This window comes from Limanda limanda, chromosome 4 (assembly GCF_963576545.1).
Source record: "Limanda limanda chromosome 4, fLimLim1.1, whole genome shotgun sequence".
Classification (NCBI taxonomy): Eukaryota; Metazoa; Chordata; class Actinopteri; order Pleuronectiformes; family Pleuronectidae; genus Limanda; species Limanda limanda.
In genome coordinates this window covers 884,753-906,152 of record NC_083639.1, presented here as the reverse complement: position 1 = coordinate 906,152, position 21,400 = coordinate 884,753, and the positions used below count along the sequence as shown (strand labels likewise).

The window sequence follows — 21,400 nt, the reverse complement described above, 5'->3', positions numbered from 1 at the left end:
TTCATCTATCTATCTATCTATCTATCCATCTATTCATCTATCTATCTATCTATCTATCTATCTATCTATCTATCTATCTATCTATCTATCTATCTATCTATCTATCTATCTATCTATCTATCTATCTATCTATCTATCTATCTATCTATCTATCTATCTATCTATCTATCTATCTATCTATCTATCTATCTATCTATCTATCTATCTATCTATCTATCTATCTATCTTTCTGTCTGTCTGTCTGTCTGTCTGTCTGTCTGTTTGTCTGTCTGTCTGTCTGTCTGTCTGTCTGTCTGTCTAGTATCTATCTTATATCTATCTGTCTATCTATTATATTAATAACATATTAATTCAGTTAATTCTGTTTGTACTTTATTTTGACAACTTTATTCAACTGTTGTAACAATACAATTTACTAATATTCCTTCTTACAATAATGTTAAATTCCTTAAGGCACCTATTGCATAACTTGCATAATAAGAATTGTTCACTCATGTATGAAATAAAGAGGGATTACGTGTTGATGTGCTTTAGTAAATCTTGAATCAGCCAATGTGGCATATCAAGGCTGATTTATTCATCACTCTCTACTGGGTTTGCTGCTGCGATAAGTTAAAGTATGTTATTTACACCACTGAAGAACAATGTCAGATGGCTTCTGCATTTATAACTAATTATCTGGCCTTCTCCAGTGGTGAGGCCCTTTATTAATATTATCATTTCAGTTTACATTATCTTAATGTGGAGCATATTTCAATATAAAGTTTTTATATACATTTTGTTTGAGCACAGGAGGTGTGGTTGGACTTTGACGATATTTGTATCATTAATTATTACACTCGGAGCATAAGCAGCAATTCAAACACACATTAGAAATACAAGCAAAAAAATAAATGATATATTGTAAACTCTTAAAAAACGCAATGGAAATCGTTTAAAACCTTGATTTATATAACAGCTTGTACAACTCTTCACCTCTGTCAAAAGGTGAACTGTAAAAAACAAGAGCCCCAATATTTCTGTCCACACTAAAAACTTTTTGCACATCTTAATACATATTTTTGTAGTCATGTTCCTACCTTTACCTTTGCAAATAACTACTGCAATTGTGCATCTATGTATCTATCTATGTATCTATCTATGTATCTATGTATCTATCTAGCTATGTATCTATGTATCTATCTATGTATCTATCTATCTATCTATCTATCTATCTATCTATCTATCTATCTATCTATCTATCTATCTATCTATCTATCTATCTATCTATCTATCTATCTATCTATCTATCTATCTATCTATCTATCTATCTATCTATCTATCTATCTATCTATCTATCCATCTATCTATTGTTTTGGTCCTTTGACAGATGAAAAGTATAAAAAAAAAGACATAAAGAGGAAATGACCAACAATAACTACGAGGATGTGAAAAACATTTTCAAACTGCAGCTGGTCGAGAAAAACTTTCTTTTGTGGAAAGTGGCCACCACATAAAAACACATTGGTGCAAGATCCAATCAATTCCCTGCAAACGTTTGACAGGCCCGACCACTGGCCAATGGGATACGTGTAAACATGCTACCGGGGGACGGGACTTAAGGTATCCCAGTCTCCTCCACTCCAGGCGCTTTGTTGTTCTTGCGGGACAGAAAGAGGCAGGAAATGCTCGTGAATTAGCCCTGATCGACGCGGGCTAAGTGGGGATAACGTTTCCCCCGGGTTTATTCAGTCTGACCCGGGTCAAAGCGCGGGATTAAACCGATGTCATGCGGGGGAAACACGCGCATTTGTGGATCTGAGCAGTGAGCTAGCATTAGCTTTAGCTTTAACTTCCTCCCCGCGGAGAGTGTCCGGACGGAGCGGAAGAGGAGAAGCCCACCGGTATGCTTCACGCAAGTTGGGGGAAACTGTGTTCCACCGTCCCGCCCGGACTCCCGGGCCTTTAAACACGGAGGATGTGCCGGTGCCGCTGATACAGAAACTAACAGAAGCGTTCGGCGGCGGTTCCCGTGACCGTAAAACGAGCCACTTTAGCGGGTTAGCCACGTAGCCTCCCGGCAGGAAGGCGCTTTAAAATGGCGGAGGGTTGGCCCGTTGCTCCGGCCCTGGTCCTCACGCTGCTCGGCCTGGCTGCTGCCGGGGCCCTCGAGGCTTGCCCGGCTCCGTGCTCGTGTTCCAGCGGGCCGGGCAGGTCCCGGGTCCTGGACTGTAACAGGAAGAGGCTGTCGGCGGCTCCTCTGGACCCAGAACCCGGGATAACACAAGTGTGAGTGAGCTGCACTGATTTGTTGCTGCTCCATGGCTGCAGCGTTACACACCAACACACACTGTTTACATATTAATATTCCCCTTTTGACCTTCACCCTATTAGATGTTATCCTTTAGTTTTCTCTTTGGGACATCTGCTAATTGTATAGTGTTTTTTAAACTATTTAAAAAATATTGATAATCAACTTAACCAGTCAGTGAAACAAGCTCAACAATAACTGGGATATTAACCTTATAGTCTTTAAACTCAGTTTATTAGGTACACCTAGCTCCTCTAAATCAGTCAATACAACTGCATTTATTCTTCGGATAGCAGAAGTTTTATTATTCAGTTGCATGTGTTGCTGTAATTTTTATTACTTTCATATTTAGTCGGCATGCAAATATTGTCCCTTTGACTTTCACTCAATAAGATGCTATCATACGTAAACTATCTTTCTTAGTTTTTCTTTTTTGGGACATATGGTAACTGTATAGTGTTTTTTAAATCATTTAAAAATAATGATGATCAAATTCACACTCACTTAACCAGTCACAGTGAACCAAGCTAAATAATAACTGCGATATTAACCTTATAGTCTTTAAACTCAGTTTATTAGGTACACCTAGTTCAATTAAATCAGTCAATATAACTGCAGAATTTCTTTGAATAGCAGAAGTTTTATTACTCAGTTTTATTGCACACATGTTGAGATCTGGTTTGTGTTGCTGTTATTTTTATTACTTTTAATTACAAAATTTAATCAGCATGTAAATATTGTCCCTTGACCTTCACTCATTAAAATTCTATCATGTTTAAATTATCTATGGTGTTTTTCTTATAATGAATAAAAAAAATGATAATCAAATTCAAACTCACTTAACCAGTCACAGTGAAACAAGTTACATTATAACTGGGATATTAACCTAATAGTCTTCAGACTCAGTCGTCAGTGGTTTTAAAGTCTTCTTTATGAGCAGAGACAGACAAACACTTAATGATAAAGTTGAAATATTTTTAGAAGCCCAAAGATGATCAGTTATGTGTCTTACCTGTTCACTGTTCTCGCACAAGGCAGAGGCTATATAACAATATATAATGGGCTTTTGTTTACAATGCTATTGATAAAAATAATATCACAATAATTTCTTATGAGGAGTTATTTATTTTTGTAGTTTGACTGCTGCGATTTATGTAAACATTCATCACCTAATGTCCCTTTTCTGTTGATTGTCATTTCAGTACCATGAATCACAACGAGCTGGCTGCTCTTCCGTTTCTTGGAGATGTTTCTTCAAACATCACCTCACTGTCATTGTAAGTACACACTCCCCTTCTGGGTTTCCTGGTTAGCATAACAATAGATACCTGTTTTCATCCCCTTGATTTGAGTAAACCATCAATATAGCGTGCCATAGTAATCAGAAGCATCCTGATTGGGAAGACTAATATGTTCTTTTTACGATTCAGAGTCCACAATCGGATCTCAGAACTGTCGATGCACCAGCTGCAGCCCTACATCTCCATGGAGACGCTGGACCTTACATCCAACTCGATCTCTGAGCTTAAAGCTGGATCCTTTCCCTTCATGCAGCTGAAATATCTGTAAGTACTCGGTGCTCATCTCAGTCATCTTACAATGATTTTATGATCAACAAAGTTAAAATCAATTGTTTCATAAAATCAGCTTGACAATAAAATGAAAGTTAAACAATAAAACTAGTGAGTGTTAACCGTGGGTTTACATCTCCGAAGGCTGCACATAGTTTTTTGTGTTATTTGCTAGTATCTAAAGGTGTGTGAAGGAAGAATGGGCGGAGGACTCTGTATCAGGGCTGCTCGATTATGGAAAAAATCATAATCACGATTATTTTGGACAAAAACGAAATCACGATTATTCAGACGATTATTAATATGGGCCCTTATTTTTTTAAATGACTAACCGGAAGTACCAGTCACTTCCGGTTCCGGTAAACACCGATTACGGCTGCGTGTCTCATTCCTCCTTAAAACCATGCAGGATATCGGTGCCTGGTTATTCAAACCCTTAATGATGGCAACATTAACACTCTCAATAAAATCACTTTGTAACTGAGAACTTTGAAATTTCCTCTCAATATTAAATGTCCCCATCTGCCCCCCCCCCCCCCCACTAAAAGCACACAGAGAGAGAAAAAGAGGAGTGGGGGGGGGGCTATGAGGACCATCATAATTTACCCCCGAACCCTGACATTGAACGGGTTCCATACAACAACAAGCGGAGAATCGCGAGCTGATCCGCGCGGGTCCGTTGTGAACAGCCGGCGGCTGCGCGCTTGAGAGTTGACGCTCCGCAGCGCGGCCGCTACACTGTGTGGTGCTGCTGCTCGTCGGATTCGAAGAACTTTTTCTACACTTTCTGTTGGTCACACGGGGGCTGCCCTCCCTCTGCCATTTTCCACTCGCGCTGTTTTTTAAACACCGCCGGTCCCCACACACACAACTCGCCTCCTTCACTTCACAGCTGCTTAAGAGTGAGTGCCAGACAGCGGGGCCGCACTGAATGCTCCGGGGGAGGGACTGAATTGCGCCTGCACGCTCTTTAGAAAAAAAAGCCAAATAATCGTTTCAACTCGATTATACTAGTTTGGAGATTGTTTGACCCAATAATCGTAATCACGATTATATTTCGATTAATTGAGCAGCCCTACTCTGTATAATACAACAGTATGATGATGTAGCATTTATGGCTGTTCTAGGTATTAAAGCAGAGCAGTACTGCACAGACCATTCAATTATAAATAGGTCACAACACTAAAGACACCTCGTACTGGTTAGTTTGCTGTTGACAATGAAGCATCTTATTGTTGACAAACAGACTTAGTTGGCCTTCTCTTGTGGATATTCACACGTACAGTTGGGGCAAACATTATGTTCCTGACCAATTTTCAATCCAACATTTCCGCTCTTTTAGGAATTTGAGTAATAACAAGATCAGCGTCCTAGAGCCCGGTTGCTTTGAAAACATCTCCAGCTCCCTGCTGGTGCTGAAGCTGAACAGGAACAGATTAGCTCTGCTGCCATCCAAAGTCTTCAGACTCCCTCAACTTCAGTTCCTGTAAGTATTGTACGATTTTGTTTTTAACAATTCCTTCTTGGCAGATTTTAGGGTGAATCCTATTATGAATGTTGCATTCACCCTCTTATGTTTTTCATAGTGAAATGAAACGTAACAGGATCAAGATAGTGGACAGCCTCACATTCAAAGGGATGGACTCACTGAAGTCACTGAAGATGCAGAGGAATGGCATCACTAAGCTCATGGATGGAGCCTTTTTTGGACTTAACAACATTGAAGAACTGTAAGTACAGTGCTACAGACTTCCCTTTAAAATGACCCTAAACATTGTGTCCATCAGTGATAAAGACTTAAAACATCTGGATTTGTCCTTGAAAAAATTAAACAATTATCTCATAGCATTATTCTGTTAATGTCATTATGTTTTTCCCATTTGTGTCTCAGGGAAATGGAGCACAACAACCTAACCGAGGTCAACAAAGGTTGGCTGTATGGCCTGCGCATGCTGCGGATCCTGCGGGTCAGCCAAAATGCAGTCAGCATCATCCGACCAGATGCCTGGGAATTCTGCCAAAAGCTTGAGGAACTGTAAGTGTGTTTGCTTCACAGCTAAAATCCTCATACAGCTAAGAGTCTCCAGTTTCTTACATTAGCCCAGAGCTCTGAGATTCATTCTCTATGCTCAGAGGACTGACTCTTCTTCCGCCGCAGTTTTGAGACGTATCTGGAGCTGATTTCATTGTGCAGAATCGTTTTTGAATGCTGAAACACATTTACATGTAAGACTGGTGTCGACTGGAGGGAAGGCTTGAACTAATCCTTATCATATTTGTCGTTGTTTTCTGCAGAGACTTGTCCTTTAATCATTTGACTCGACTTGAGGAGACGGCTTTCGTGGGATTAGGTTTCTTGGAGAGCCTGAACCTGGGAGACAACTCCATCAGCCACTTGGGAGAGGGAGTGTTCAGTGGTCTGTCAAGTCTGCGTACACTGTGAGTTGTCTGCCTGTTTAAAATATCTCCTCTTTGATCTTAGAAGTGTATTGAAGTTTACTTTTCAAAATATAACCAAGTCCTGACATGTTCTTGGCTCTGTGCATTCTCGTGAAGGCCGCTGACAAAAGTAGGTCTGCTTGATTCCCCCTTCATGTCTAGGTCTAGTCCTGTCTTGAATATGTTTCCTAGATACTCCTAAGTAGTTTAGAGAAATACCATTAGACATTGTGTGTGAATACTTTTTTTTGTCTTTACCCTCAGATATAATCTTTGTTGAGTTCTGATTCTGTCTGTTTGTTTTCCTGTTTAGACTTAGATCAAACCATCCAATGTGTAGCATCATAGTATCCTGTTCTCTTGGTTAGCCTAACCCTCTGTCCTGCCGTCCACTGTAGGGATCATGCAAATGTCACATGAGTTTCAATGTGAACTCTCTACAAGTCAGCTCAGTTTTAAATTAATGAGAACTCCACCATGCACACATACAGTTGGGAGACCTTCAAGGATAGGAAAGTGGTCTCAGACATTTGAACCCCACAGTATAAAATATCTCAAATGCAGTGAGTCTGTGTCATCCGTGTAAAACCCTGTGTAGAGGGTTGCTGTGGTGCTTTCTCAGGCTTGAGAAAGAAGACAGGTCTCTACACTTTAGCTGAGGCAAGAGGCCAAGAGATGAAGGTTTGTTAATACTTTGGCAGCGTGGGAAGAGCAAGACATTTTTCCATATTGCAGCTATAAATTATGTCAACGGCACCTTTCTTTAAATAACTCTGCAGCTCTGGCTTTGTTGGGGGGAGAGATGGGGATTTTTTTTTTCTTTAGGGTGTTAAAAATTATTAAATATTATGCACTCTTCTATTTATTAGCTTAATGAGAGCTGTGCGTTACAATGTCTTCCTTCTGTATTTATGAATCCCATAACAGTGCAGCAAAAAATTAAAGACATGGTTCAAATGCTGGGAAAGTCAGGCTCTTATACCTATTTTAAAAATTAATGTGCCTGTCCAAAATACTGCACAATCATTTAAATGTCATATTAAAATACATACTTTTATACATATTTACCTTTATATTTTTAACCCATTACCCAACTTTTTTGTGGATTCCCCCGACCCGATGCCATACTGCATTAGTTTATAATCCCCAACAGAACTTTCAAATTCTTTGTAGCAACCTTGTATTCTTCATGTGACAGGTGCAAGTTGAGAACTGTTGAATCTTTAGCCTCTGAGCTGAAAGGAGTCATATTTGGGAGGCTGCCCGTCCTCGGAGCTCTCATGGAGAGTTCCGAGGTTCTTTCAGAGGTGGCTGGGCATGAGGAAAGAGAAACAAAAGAGCCTGTGACCCGTCCTGTAAACACAAGGTTTCCAGTAAACCCGTGAACTGTAGCGTTGCTAAACGGAGCCAATTAATTCCTCCTCATCTGAGCAGCAGGGGCAGCCAACTGTGACACTCTGTGGAAGCATGGGTGTCTCAAATAGTTAGTCTCCTGACTGAGAATCACCGCCACTGACAACCAGAGCGGAGGATGGAGAGTCTCTGTGGTGTTTGCGGGGAAAAGCTTAAGATGTTCAGTCCGTGTAGAGAGTGTTTAATATCGAATGTCTCTTTGTTTTCCAGAGATATCCGCAATAATGAAATCTCGTGGGCCATCGAAGACTCCATTGGCGTATTTAATGGAATGAAGAAGCTGAACACACTGTGAGCAAAAGCTGATTGTGCAGATAAATATATAGATATGAATGAATAGATTCAATTTCATACATCAATTCATGGCTGTGAAATATGATTAAATTATAGAGATAAAACATGTGCATCTTAAAGTATACATCATTGTTCTAGTGTTGATTGTTAATTGATAAGCTGAAGCTTTATTCTCAAAGATATGCTTGACTCTGAATTTTAAGTTTTATTTTACTGTTAAGTTTATTCTGACTTGTATTAAAAAGATGGTCACATGTCCAAATTTAGCTGCAGTTATAGCTGCTGACACACTGGTTCCACTGTGCAATGAAATATTACCCAGGAGCATCAATATGAAATATTTTCCTCTTTCAGAATCCTACAGCGGAACAAAATCAAATCAATCACAAGAAAAGCATTCGAGGGCCTGGAGGAGCTGGAGCACCTGTGAGTTAAACCACTGCACCATCCTTTTCTCCACACGGCCACACGTCCGTCTCAGGAGGATCTGTTGTTGTTGTTGTTGTTGTTGTTGTTGAATGATTAAAGATAGCAGAGGCTTTTATTACCACGGTGCTGTTGTTGCCTTATGCTCGTGAAATGGGACGCCAGTCTGATCAATCACATTGTAGGTGAGTCTAATCCATATTTGTGTTCCCCTCAGAGACCTGAGCAAGAACGGCATCATGTCCATCCACCCGGAGGCGTTGTCCCACATGAAGCTCAAAGTGTTGTGAGTAGATGCTAAACTAAGCACATTTGGAAGTCAATCAGCTCATTCATCATTGTTTGCCACAACTAAAAGTAATTATAACGATGAAGTAATGGTTAAATGTCATGATTAGCATTTAAATTGTCATTATATTGTTATAGGAGGAAAATCTCAACCACTGAAATGTGAGGAGTCTTTAATCTACTGTAGCTTTACCGTTGAATTAGTAAAAGGGGAGAATAACTTTACTTTCTTAACTGATAAGACATTTGTTGTCTTACCAAAACCCACACATTTTACGGCTGTCATATTTTTGATGCAGCCTTCGAGTTGTAGAATTTTCTTACTCGTGAAAAGATGGTGGAAATGTCAAGTCTCTTGACTTTCAAAGTTTTTAATCAGCCTTTCTTAGGAGTGTCTCTCAAGCAGCGGTTAACGAAATGCACCAGCAGCTGTCAAACCCGGAATAAGTGTCATGACAGCAGTCATATCCTCATGTGATTAATTAGTCTGCAGCTTTAATAGACTATGGCACCATTTGCCTGGCAAGTGGATAAATGAGCTTTGACAGAGAACTAAGCCAGAGGAGCATAATGGCAACACCGATGTAATTGAAGTGTATTTTAGGACAAAGTGTGGTAACACAGCCTCCTAGAGGCTTTTGTGGCTATAAATTTAGATTTTGATCATGGAAACTATGTGTTGATTTTTGTAAGGGTCGTTTGTTTTTAAAAATCTGGTTTATACGAATATTACAAATTCAGAAAGTGTTTGATTGCCCCCAAACTTTAGTGTCTAATTGTCCGCTCAGGATGGATTAGCTTGCAGCCTCCTTCGTTTGCCTTAATATTATAAGTTGTATAAGAAAACACAGCTTGATCTTAATATATAGAGTAGAGAACAGCTCTGTCTAAGAAAGGTCAATTTTAATTTCAAGGGTGTAAATGTAAATTTGTTTTAGAGATTAAACCATAAATCCCTTTATGGAAACTTCTCAAAGAAATCCCAGAAACCTCACATTTATATCAATGTGTTTAATTTTTGCTCTACTGTGATAATCCCAGTTTATCTTTCTCTCACTCATCTCATGTTTTCTCAGTGTCCTGAACACAAGCAGCTTGCTGTGTGACTGCCACATGCAGTGGCTGGGGCCCTGGCTCACAGACAGTCTGTTCCAGCAGTCTGTCTCTGCTGTCTGTGCTCATCCGGCCAGTCTACTGGGTCGCAGCGTCCTGACCATCAGCCCGGAAGAGTTTGTTTGTGGTCAGTCTCGGTCTGATATCTTTTATTTTCTATCGGTCTGATCATGTTTCAAAGGTTTCATAAACTTCATAAAAAACATCCAGATAGATTCTGTCTGACTGAAAAGTTGTCAAGGTTGTATTAGTGTACTTTTCTAAAAATTATACAGATTTTCTGACGTTAAGATAAAAGCTGACGGAGTGTAACACTCTCTTTTATGTCCCTGTCCCTCCACAGATGACTTCCCCAAACCTCACATTACAACTCACCCAGAGACGGCGGTGGCGCTGCGAGGGAACAATGTGACTTTGAGCTGCGTTGCCACCAGCAGCAGTGATTTGCCGATGACTACAGCTTGGAGGAAGGACGGGGAGGTGCTGTATGATGCAGAAGTGCAAAACTACGCCCGGTTTCAGGAGGGAGAGCTCATCTACACCACAATGCTCCACCTCCTTAATGTCAACTTTACTGATGAGGGGCGCTACCAGTGTGTGGTCTCCAATCACTTCGGCTCCAACTACTCCAACAGGGCCAAGCTTACTGTCAATGGTGAGTCTCTTTTCAGAAGAAAGTGATGGATGACTGTCACTGCCAGTGATTAGTGTTTCTCTTGTTCTTCACCCTTTTCCTCTAGGCTTTAAGGTGATGTTATTGCCAGCATAGTATATCTTGCATCTGTGCTTGAGGACAATGCTGTTACCTTCAGAGAATTTTAAAGATGGCAGATCCACAAGATTATTGCAGCCATTGTTTGATCTGACATTGATATATCTCTGCTTCCCTCTGTCAGAGCTACCATCTTTTCTGAAGACTCCCATGGACCTGACTATCAGGACTGGGACAATGGCCAGGCTGGAGTGCGCTGCCGAAGGTCATCCATCACCCCAGATTGCTTGGCAGAAGGACGGAGGCACAGATTTTCCTGCCGCCCGAGAGCGAAGGATGCACGTGATGCCGGATGATGACATCTTCTTCATCGCGAACGTGAAAACAGAAGACATGGGAGTTTACAGCTGCACGGCTCAGAATGCAGCTGGTAGCCTGTCTGCAAACGCCACTCTCACCGTCCTGGGTGAGTCACCTATCTAATAAGCAGAGCCTGTTACAGATGTTTTACCACTGGGTCATTTCAGCTCACTCTGAGTCAGAGTCACTCTGGCTTGTTTATAGGGCTGCAACTAACGACTATTCTGATAGTCGATTAGTCACCGATTATTGAAACGATTATTCGACTAATCGGATTATGAATGACACAAATTCTCAATTGCTCTTATTTAGCAAACAGCTTTTAAATTTAGCTTGAGGTTGTTCGAGGCATGTGATGACTGAAAATAAAGGCAATAAAAATTGATACTTCATTCAAAAAAAATGTCTTTTAATAAACTTTGTTGCATATAAGGGTACTGCTGACACAAAAGCAAAGACAAATCAAGTTTTTATCCATTTAAAACCAAGGACAGGCAAAGTGCTAATAAAACAAATAAATTAAAAATCAAGTATTCATTTTTCCTGTTAACAAAAATGACAGGGAAAGTAACAGCAATAAAAACATCAACAAACGAAACTACAGTCTTCTTCGGACTAAATAATTGTGATTAAAAAAAGACGTTTGTCAGGCAATAGGATAACATAATGCTTTTAAACTCGTTAATAAAAAGTTTAAACCATATTTTTGTAATGGATGCTAGAATCCTGCGCGCAGGTATATACGTTTATATATAACATCTGACTGAGGCGAGTCCGCATCGTCTCCGTTACGAAGTCACACGTGACTCCTCCTCCTCAAATGCGCGTGTCCTGCTTCCATGGAGAGCAGGTCCTCTGCACAGATATTGCAGGTAGTTTTTTTCGGGCTGTTACAGCTGAAGTTCTCCGGAACTTTTTACTTTCTGGTGCGCGATGCTGCTGCAGCGGAGGCCGCCATCGGACCGTGTTTTGACGCTATTGCACATGCGCGACTTTCAGAGATAGGAAGGAAGCGAGATGGCTCACTCCTCAGCTGCTTTCGTCAGCACCTCCGCTAAAACGACGTTTAGTTCCACTGCGCGGCACGAGAAACACGTGCTATGACGTAACCAACGAATCATCGACTAGTAAATTCGTCGGCGACTATTCCTGTCATCGATTTTTGTCGATGACGTCGACTAATCGTTGCACCCCTACTTGTTTATGTCTGTCATCATTACATTCTGTCATTTATATTTACACCATAACAGTTTTAACTAGTGACAATATAAATACAAACGTTATGATGTCTTGATCATGGGAAATATTTAAATATTGAAAGGAGTGACACAACAAAAACTATTTATATGATCACATTCCTTAATGAATGGGCTTCAGCTACAAACTGGTGTATAAACATGTTTGTTATTGTAAAAATCTATTCTAAAAATAATGAATCTGACCTTACACACAACTGTCCAGACAGTGTGACACAAATGCCGCTGGAGTAATCCTTTAAAAAAACCAATACACCTGTTCTCCTCCAGAAACTCCATCCTTCATGCGGCCGCTGGAAGACCGGACCGTGGCTCGTGGTGAAACCGCCGTGCTTCAGTGTATAGCTGGAGGCAGCCCCGCCCCTCGTCTCAACTGGACCAAAGATGACGGACCCCTGGTTCTGACAGAGCGCCACTTCTTTGCCGCCGCTAACCAGCTACTCATTATCGTAGACGCCGGCCCTGCTGATGTGGGGAAATACACCTGCATCATGTCGAATACTCTGGGAACGGAGCGCGGCCACATCTACCTCGGTGTCTCGCCGTCGCCAAACTGCGAAACGGGTGCAGGCTACGACCAGGACGGCTGGACCACAGTGGGCATTGTGGTGATCGTGGTGGTGTGCTGTGTGGTCGGAACCTCGCTAGTCTGGGTCATTGTGATCTATCACATGCGCAGAAAGAGCGAGGACTACAGTATCACAAATACAGGTCAGCAATTTAGACATATTAGCATTATGATATAAAATAAATGTGTTTTATCTAAAGCTGCTAGGAAAGCATTACGTGTGTGTGTGTGGGGAAATCACTTTGATGTGAGACGACAGCTCTCGATGTCTTGAAACTAAATGTGCCTCTGTCTGTTCCAGATGAAATGAATTTGCCAGCAGACATCCCCAGCTACCTGTCCTCTCAGGGAACTCTGTCAGAGCCGCAGGAAGGATACAGTAACTCTGAAGCTGGCAGCCACCAGCAACTCATGCCTCCTCTCTCCAATGGATACGTCCATAAAGGGACAGATGGTGAGTCATATTTGACATATTTGGTTTAGCATCTTGATATTACATTTGTTATAAAGCAAGTGGCGATGTGGGAAATCATGTTCTAAGCATACAATAGAGCAATTGGTGCTTTAAAACTTGCTACTTAGTAAGAGAGAACACTTCTCTTCAGAGGTAGTGGATATGTTCATACTGAACAAAAAGTAGAGTAAAAGTCCCTTTGATCATCACTTTTTTTGTCAAACGATTAAAATATTTAATCACATTTATGTCATAGTTACCTCGCGATTAATCGCAATTAATTGCAAATTTGTATCTATTCTAAATGTCCCTTAATTTATTTTTTTTCCATAATTTTACTTTCGTTTTAATGCTCTTATCAACATAGAAAAGTGGATTGGCTTGCTTTATGAAAATGTTTTATTTTATTGAAAAACAACATTGCCAAACAGGGCGGTACAAAATATAATTTTAAAGTGCACATTTCAGGTAAACAAGGACTCAGCCTATAGTGCAGTTAAACCATGGCTTAATATTTTATTTTTTTCAAGTTTGCTGTGAACATAGCAGTCAGGCCTCTTATTTCAGAAACAATAAACCGTAACAGTAAGGTTACCAACAAAAGGTTAGCGTACTACTTCTTTGCTTTCAGCCAGCTACTCAAACAAACAAGCAACAAAATAACAAACAAACAAAATACACAGGCAAGTGTTGGCCTACTTTGAAATAAATTAAACAAAGAACTTTGTAGGGCTATTTGAGTCCTCCCCATATTTGTGGAAAATGTATGAAATAAGAAGTACCCTATTTTGAAACATATAGCTGAGCCTAATAGTGTAACGGACTGGGTTTATGTGTATGTTTGGTATTGACGTATGTTCAGTAAAACACTGTCTTGAAGGAGCGCTCTGATATCCTAAGGGTCAGTGAAGGGGTCGGGGGGGGAACATGTGACTGTTTGGACCAATAGGATGGGGTTGTTTGGGGATCGTGGATCAATCAGGAAGTGAAGTGACAGCCCTAATTTATATTAAACCCTGTTGGGTTGTGTCAATATTTTGATCACAAAAAGGTAAAACGCTTTGATATTAAAAAGATTACACAATTATTGCGTGGTTACAAGAAAATGAAAGGCACAGTGATACACCGCCTCATCGCATCTCATGCGAATCCATTCTTAAGAATACATTTCAAACGTCTTTTAATTATGTACAGTTTTTCTGAGTCAGAGATTTCAGATGCCTCCTCGCTCATTAGGTGCTTGTGTCTGTTTTTGTGTTTGGGGTCAAATCCCTGCTGAAACGAGACCCTGACTAATTATCCCGAATGTCTCAGGTGTGTGTTATGGAGACACGAGCAGTGAGGTGGAGACGGAGGGGAACGGCGTGCTGCACTGCCGGGTCGGCTCTCTGTTCACTGGCCGCAGCAGTTTCCACCCTGGGGATCCCCGTGAGGGACTCGCTGGAGTCCCCACAGGTTAGTGTCAACTACACACAAGTGATGATGTGGTTTTTATTCCTCGGTGTTGGTAGCAGCCACGAGCAGAAGCATTGTGTGCTGGGTTTTGTGTTTGTCCATTGACATGAACACAATAGTAAATAACTGCTTTGAGAGATTTGCAACAGACTTTAGATATTTCCCACTAGAATTTGAGATATAGATACATCCGAATGTTTGCCCAAAGTACAAATATTTAAGATTGTCCAAAAGGCTTTAGCAAGATAATCCTGCTGGTTGTTTTTTCACCAGGTCCCAGTGTAACAATCTTTATTATTAATTCATGTGTTTAGTTTGCATTTCAATATATTTTTACTTTGATTACTTTTCAACAAATATGTGGCTAGTTTTAAACTAGGAATAAAGGCATGATCACCAACCACTGCAAACTATAGTAACTAAGGATCTTCAAAATGTACCTGAGACAGAATTTAGTGAGGAAGACCAGATCTTCATCAGAGAATGATGTTGAATCATCTCTCTCTCTGAAGAATGAGCTGTTGCAATTCATTTATTGAAATTTTTATTGCAACTGGTATGGTGGAAAAGTTTTGATGTGAAATGTTCCCAGAGTGTGTCAAGGCCATAAAACAATGATTAAATGACTTCTAATGAAATTTCAAACAATGTTTTGAAAACTGAAATTGTTTTCAGTCCTGAAGCAAATGAATACTGTTAGTTGTTAGAAAAATGATTAGTAATGAGTTAATTAATCTGAGTGGACTTGAGAGGCCATTTCGCAGCCACTATCAATCAAACTGATTTAATATTCTAATGGTGCTGCAGTTTTGAAAACAAACAACTCACTGTTTGTTGCCACTTTCTTTGACAGGTGGAGCAGGTCAGCTAGTCATCTGCTCTGACTGCTACGACAATGCTAACATCTATTCCCGCACACGGGAGTACTGCCCATACGCCTACCTGGGAGAGGACGGCCCGCTGGACAAAGCTCTACCCGGCCTGAAGGAGAACTTCATTGAGCACGGCCAGCATGTGGACACGGCTCTGGAGAACCTCATCAGCAACCAGGACACGTCCCTCTTCCTCACGTCACATGACCAAAGGTTGAGCAGCCACACTCCCCCGGAGCACTACGCTAATGGTGAGACCTGGAAAAACAAATTCCTGTTTTACATTTCATTTAGGGTAAAATATTGAATTTATGCCATCATGCAAAATATTGGTAAAAAGAAAAGCAGTAAGGGTAAAAAATAATATCCCTCAAAAGCAGAAGGAGATGTATTCAAATTGCTGCTTTAATTCAACCAACACTTCAAAATCTAAAGTATTGAAGTTCCAATTACTTAAAGGTGTGAAAATCCTCATATTTTAGAAACTTCAGTTTTTCTTCATAAATTACCTAAACAATAAATCAGTGATTTAAAAGTGGTGTTCATGTTAATTTTCAGCTGCTCAATTAATTAAATCAATTCATCCTGTCTGCTTTTACAAAAAGTATGTGCACGTTAAGTGTTGCCCTCTAACATCTGTGTCTCATCTTTGCAGGTTCCCTCAGCAGATCGTTCTGGGGAGACGGTGAAGATCTGTCCTCCCACCCTCGTCCCGGAGCGTCCCAGCACCCAGTGACTGTTCACAGGACGCCTCAACTGGCATCCACTGCAGAAGGGGCAGAGGAGCACAGTGAGGCAGAGGCGGACTACTTCCCTAGCCAATGCACACAGGACCACAGAAGTGCCTCTAATAGGACTAACCCTCAGGAGCACCCTGCTCCCACATAAGTCCTCACAGTCCGTGTTCTGCCTCTGCCTCCCTGTCGCTGCACCCCTCCCCCTCCTGTTCACCCACTACCTCCAAAGAGACTCCTCACATTCTGCCAAAGATGCTCTCTTGTATGTTTACATTCCCCTTTCACTCAAGAGGACACGCTGACGTTCTCCGCTGTGGAATGATTGCTGTGTCAGGCTGGAGAAATGGACCGGTGATTAAAGTGACCTCCTCCTCGACACCTCCACCTCCGCAGGGCTCTTATCTCCCCACGTCCTCCGCCACTCCTCTTTTTTCTCTCCGCAGAGAAAGCTATGAATGTATGCTTCAAAGAGCCATGTTGGATGGGATTGTCCCTCCTGCTGCTGAGGGACTGAAATGGTTTGTTTCATCATTCCTGGTACTGACACCACATGACTGAACTAGACATTACAAACCATCTCTTCCCAACTCGGGGGGGGTTTAAATGGGGGACAATTGTAGCTCCCTCACCAGCAGATTGTGGTGGTTAATATAGGGAAGAACCTCAAAAGCATATGTACCACATTCCCACAGCTTTTCTGACTGTAAACTATGCTATCTTGTATCCTGTTATGCAAATTCCAGAGACAGTTGAACACCAAAACGTGGTGTATATTATGAATATATATGAATATATCCTATATCATCTTTATCTGATCTTGTTTTCGTCCTGTGTTAAACACAATCACTGTTTCCTTCACTTCGTATCTTCATCATGACGAGCAGTTTGGGGAGAAATCTTCTTTTGCACATAAGACAATCAGTTTGCTGGCTATCTTTTCTCGTGGTGGTCTTCTCGATGGCCTTATTTTTTACAAGGATTCACAATAACCTCATCAGGTGACATTATGGTTTGTATACTGGATGCACTGAATTGTTTTTCCCTTCTTCAGATGTCTTACGGGCACTTAATGTAATGGAGGTAAACTTTTAAACCGAATACATGCAGTTAGCCTGGAAACTAGACCAATCAGCGAGCTTCTGTTAGTTTGCTCTTGCAAATGAGTCCGCCTCCCCCACCTGCCTGCCCAGACAGGTTTCCTCCGACCTGCTGAGGTCTTTTTAAATCAACGATCACGACCATTAAACAGAACATTTTCTCTAAAAGGAAAACGAAAGAAAACCTGCACTTAGGCTCCATCCATACGTGATACGTCTGCCGTCCACACTCCAGAGGTCTTTGTGAATATAAATATACAACTAAATGTAGTTAGAGGTTCCAGACCCATTTGTAAAAGCAAATCGGTGAGATAGTGTCAGGCTAACACGCCATGTATCTCCCTGAGGATTCATCTCCACCATTTTTTCCACAAAGTTCATGATTCTTATGCAGAAATAGATTAAGCCTTAAATTTTCACTTTGGACTGTGAAATATGAGAATGTATTGTATGATTTTATACATGTATGTATGTAAGTATGTGTACATACGGTTATGGTCCATGGCCTATTAGTCCATTTGCAGAGAGGTTTGAGACGTTAGCTGCAGTAACACTATTAACATTAAGCCTTTATTGTCCTGGCTCTGTCCAAATGTTTTTAAATGTCACAACACACTTTCCGTCAGAAGTTGTCTTTTATTTCCTCAACTGAGACTCTTTCAGTTAACTTATCAAACAGCCTTCAAACTCAGCAATACCTTTCTCCATATGTCAGCCTTCGCTTTGAGGATGTGAAAATGAAAATGCCTTTGCTGTAAAAGAATGTGGACATGTTTCAACAGGTTTTATATCTCTGGTTCTCCTTAGAAATCCTCCTGTACTACTGCAGCTCAGTGAATCTCCAATCTGATTGGCTTTGTTTGTGACTGGCTTGGAATACCTGACTGTATGAGATCTAGATATTCAGTCTGCAGTTTATTAGGTACATCTAGAAATACATGATTAATTTTAATTCAATTTTCCTGCAGTAAATGTTATGTCTGACAACCTGTATTTTCTAGGTTTTTTAAAATTATTTTTTCCATTTGTTGATGATCATGATTCAGCATTCTGCTCTTCTATTAGTGACCAAGGAATGATTAGCCATTCACATCTTCTGCCTCTATTATCAGTGGTACGCTGAGGGCTCTATCTGCCCGACACGTTTGTTGTTTTCCTCGTCCAACAGCCAGATTGTTTTCATTGCAAATGCACTTGCACCCGTCTGAGAACGCTGCAAGCACACCTTGCTCTCAAAGGGAATGGGATATGGTACGCTGGTTGGTTTCTTGGATGTTACACCTAAAGAGACTAAGTACAAACTCTTTAAACCATACAACTGCAGAAACCTATTAAACTTGCAAAAGAGGATTTGGATCTGCCCTGAATGCACTATCTTCCTGTTCTCAATCAATAGCTTCTCAAAACTTATGTATTTCTTAAGCAGCAAAAAGTTTCATAACACTATCTACTTCTCTCTGGTTTGTGCAGACGTTTATTCCATGTCATTCCAGCAAACTTGTTTTCATATTTTTGTCGCTTTGCTAGAATCAGATCATCCCATGCCTGTTTCTTCAAACGCCAGAAAACTAATTATCTTTCCTGACTCCTGAATTCCTTTTGTACTCAACACTCTGTTTCTGTGGAAGCAGGTATCTGATGTTTCTTTATGTTCTCTGGCTTATACCTCTGATCATTTTCATGCCCCTTGAAAAATTAAAAAAAGGAAACTTGCAGTGGCAGGTCACCATAATGGAGTTACATGTCCCGGGGGGGTAATACATCAATTCAGTATTTATTATTTTCTGCCGACCCAGCGTAACACAATGTGCATTTATAATGTTTATTTTCTGAAACGTCCATAATGACTTTATACCAAAGTTTAGCAGTAACTGCTCTGGCAATCCAATGCTGCTTTTTTGTATTGTTGAAGTTTTTCATTTTGTTTAGTATTTTTGGACCTTATTTACCTGTACATTCTGTAAAGCATGTCTAAAGAGACTTTTTGTTACATAGCCATTACTCCAACATTAAACATGAATTCTGATAATTTGGTTTGAATCTGGATTGTCTGTCCCAACACGTGTTGAAATAGGATTCTTTTCAATATAGACTGAGTTGTTTGTTAAGTCGCCCTGTCAGTAAAATATCAGACCAGACTCGTTCTGTTTTTCAGAAGCCAAGGTGACACTCATAGTTTCTGAAGCTGGAAAAGACACAAGTTTGACATTTCTTGGTTGAAAAATGTCAAAAATGTTTACTTAAATATTCTGACTTTACAGATCTTCAGAAGGGAGAAAGAAAAATGAGAGAAAGTGTTCCTGCAGGATTTGATGTTAGGAAATGGAACTAATTTTTCCTGCCTCTGTTGCGGCAGCAGGTCCAGAGGCGTCGTGTTAACAGGTTGTCAGAATATGTTTTCGTCCATTGGAACATGATCCCTCAGGAACAACCCAAGTAAATATCTTTAAATTTGACACCACCGTCCAATAAGAGGAATTAAGTGGTCAAAGGTCAAGGTCACAAACCTTCCTGGAAATAAGTCAAGAATTCAGGAACAGAAAGAAAATTTAACAAAAATATAAATTAATTGGATAAAATGATTAACTGATATTTTATATCCAAAAGGTCAAATTACTATTCAACCCAATGGCGAAGCTTCCAAAACAAAGAACAACTTTAAAAATTAAGCTGAGAACAGAAGATTTTTGTGAGACCAATTAAAGTAATTCTTTAAATTGGTAATAAATACTCAAAGGGCATGACTTACAAAGTTTTTACCTAATTAAGTATTTGACCTAAAGTATTACAATTATTTTAAGAAAACCCATGACACTGCTTAATCTTTTGATGACCCAGAACCTCAATTTTAATATGATCTGATACCCCATGTTGTTCATTGTGCTGGTTCACCATCTGATAAACATCAACTGTGGAGATAAAGTCATTTCTTGTGGTCAGAGGGGATTTTTGTGTATTTTGTATCTTTGTAGCTGGTAGAGCTGCGTGTGCTTTTACTTTGAAAATATAAACAAGGCGTTAACTCTATCAATCAGTTGAATGAATCAAATCATTATAAACAAGCTCTGTTACCAGGTTTAATAGAGCTTTTAGATTTTTGGAATATAATATTGTATTGAATCACTATTTGTGCACTTTTTTATGCCTTTTCTCCTAATCCAACCCTCCACTTCCTGCCTAAAACTCAAGTGCACCCCCGACTTGTCCTAAACACACTCCAGTGGACAACAAGTGGCACTTAAGTTGTGTGAGCCGCTCTGGAGGAAAACACCATCAGAGATTACATGGGAGCTGCAGCACAAAGAGCAGCCAACAGGATGTGAACTGAATTGCTAGGTAGAGGGTAGATCCCATCCGCCCTGCACCGGGGGGGGGGCGGAAAACATCTTTGGGAAATTGTCAGGAAGATTGTTTCCATTTATCCTTTGTCATTTAGAGGATCCACTGAAGATCAAGTAGTGGGTAGTGGATACCGAGAAGGTGCAGAGCGGAGCTGACAATCAGATGAGGGGGGGGATATATCCATCTATACAGCACTTCTTCTCTCAAACGTCATTCACACGCTGGGGCAAATTGGGGGTTCAGTATCCGGCCCATGGACACTTCAATGTGTGGATTGGAGGATCAAACAGCCGACCTTCTGGCTAGGGGACAGCTCGCTCCAACTCCTGAACCACAGCCGACCCCAGGATTCATTAATGTATTTCACCCTGCATAGAACGGCACATACCTGCACCTTGTGTAAGGCCCAGCGTCACTTTAAATTAAATCAAGCTGCACCACGGACAATCCCCTGAATATAAAGTCCCCTAAATGTGCCTGATCTTTTTTCGTCAAAGGCTCCATGAATTATTCTCTGAGAAATCAGTGAAAATGTCAAAACAAAACATGTCAAAGTAAGTGATGGAAAATTCCCGGATTCTCCCTCACTCCCTTGATTTATCATAAACGTTACAGAGTATTCCACTTTTAAAACTAAAATCACAGGCTGAAGAGCTGCATTATAGTAAAAACAGTAAAGTATTGGTCTTCATTGGTTCATTTAAAAGAAACTC

The 21,400-nt window shown here is 40.5% G+C and overlaps 1 protein-coding gene across 1 annotated transcript; it reads left to right on the top strand.

The window, feature by feature from the left end:
• The first annotated feature begins 1,631 nt into the window (after positions 1 to 1,631).
• On the top strand, positions 1,632 to 19,356 carry lrig2 (leucine-rich repeats and immunoglobulin-like domains 2). The gene is made up of 18 exons (XM_061070111.1): positions 1,632 to 2,268; positions 3,493 to 3,567; positions 3,721 to 3,855; positions 5,204 to 5,347; positions 5,448 to 5,591; positions 5,753 to 5,896; positions 6,157 to 6,300; positions 7,924 to 8,004; positions 8,362 to 8,433; positions 8,651 to 8,719; positions 9,798 to 9,961; positions 10,178 to 10,489; positions 10,731 to 11,012; positions 12,433 to 12,873; positions 13,032 to 13,184; positions 14,499 to 14,639; positions 15,493 to 15,762; positions 16,167 to 19,356. Exons 1-18 carry the CDS (start codon positions 2,078 to 2,080, stop codon positions 16,397 to 16,399), a joined length of 3,195 nt encoding a protein of 1,064 aa, XP_060926094.1. The 5' UTR covers positions 1,632 to 2,077; the 3' UTR covers positions 16,400 to 19,356.
• Positions 19,357 to 21,400: the final 2,044 nt, after the last annotated feature.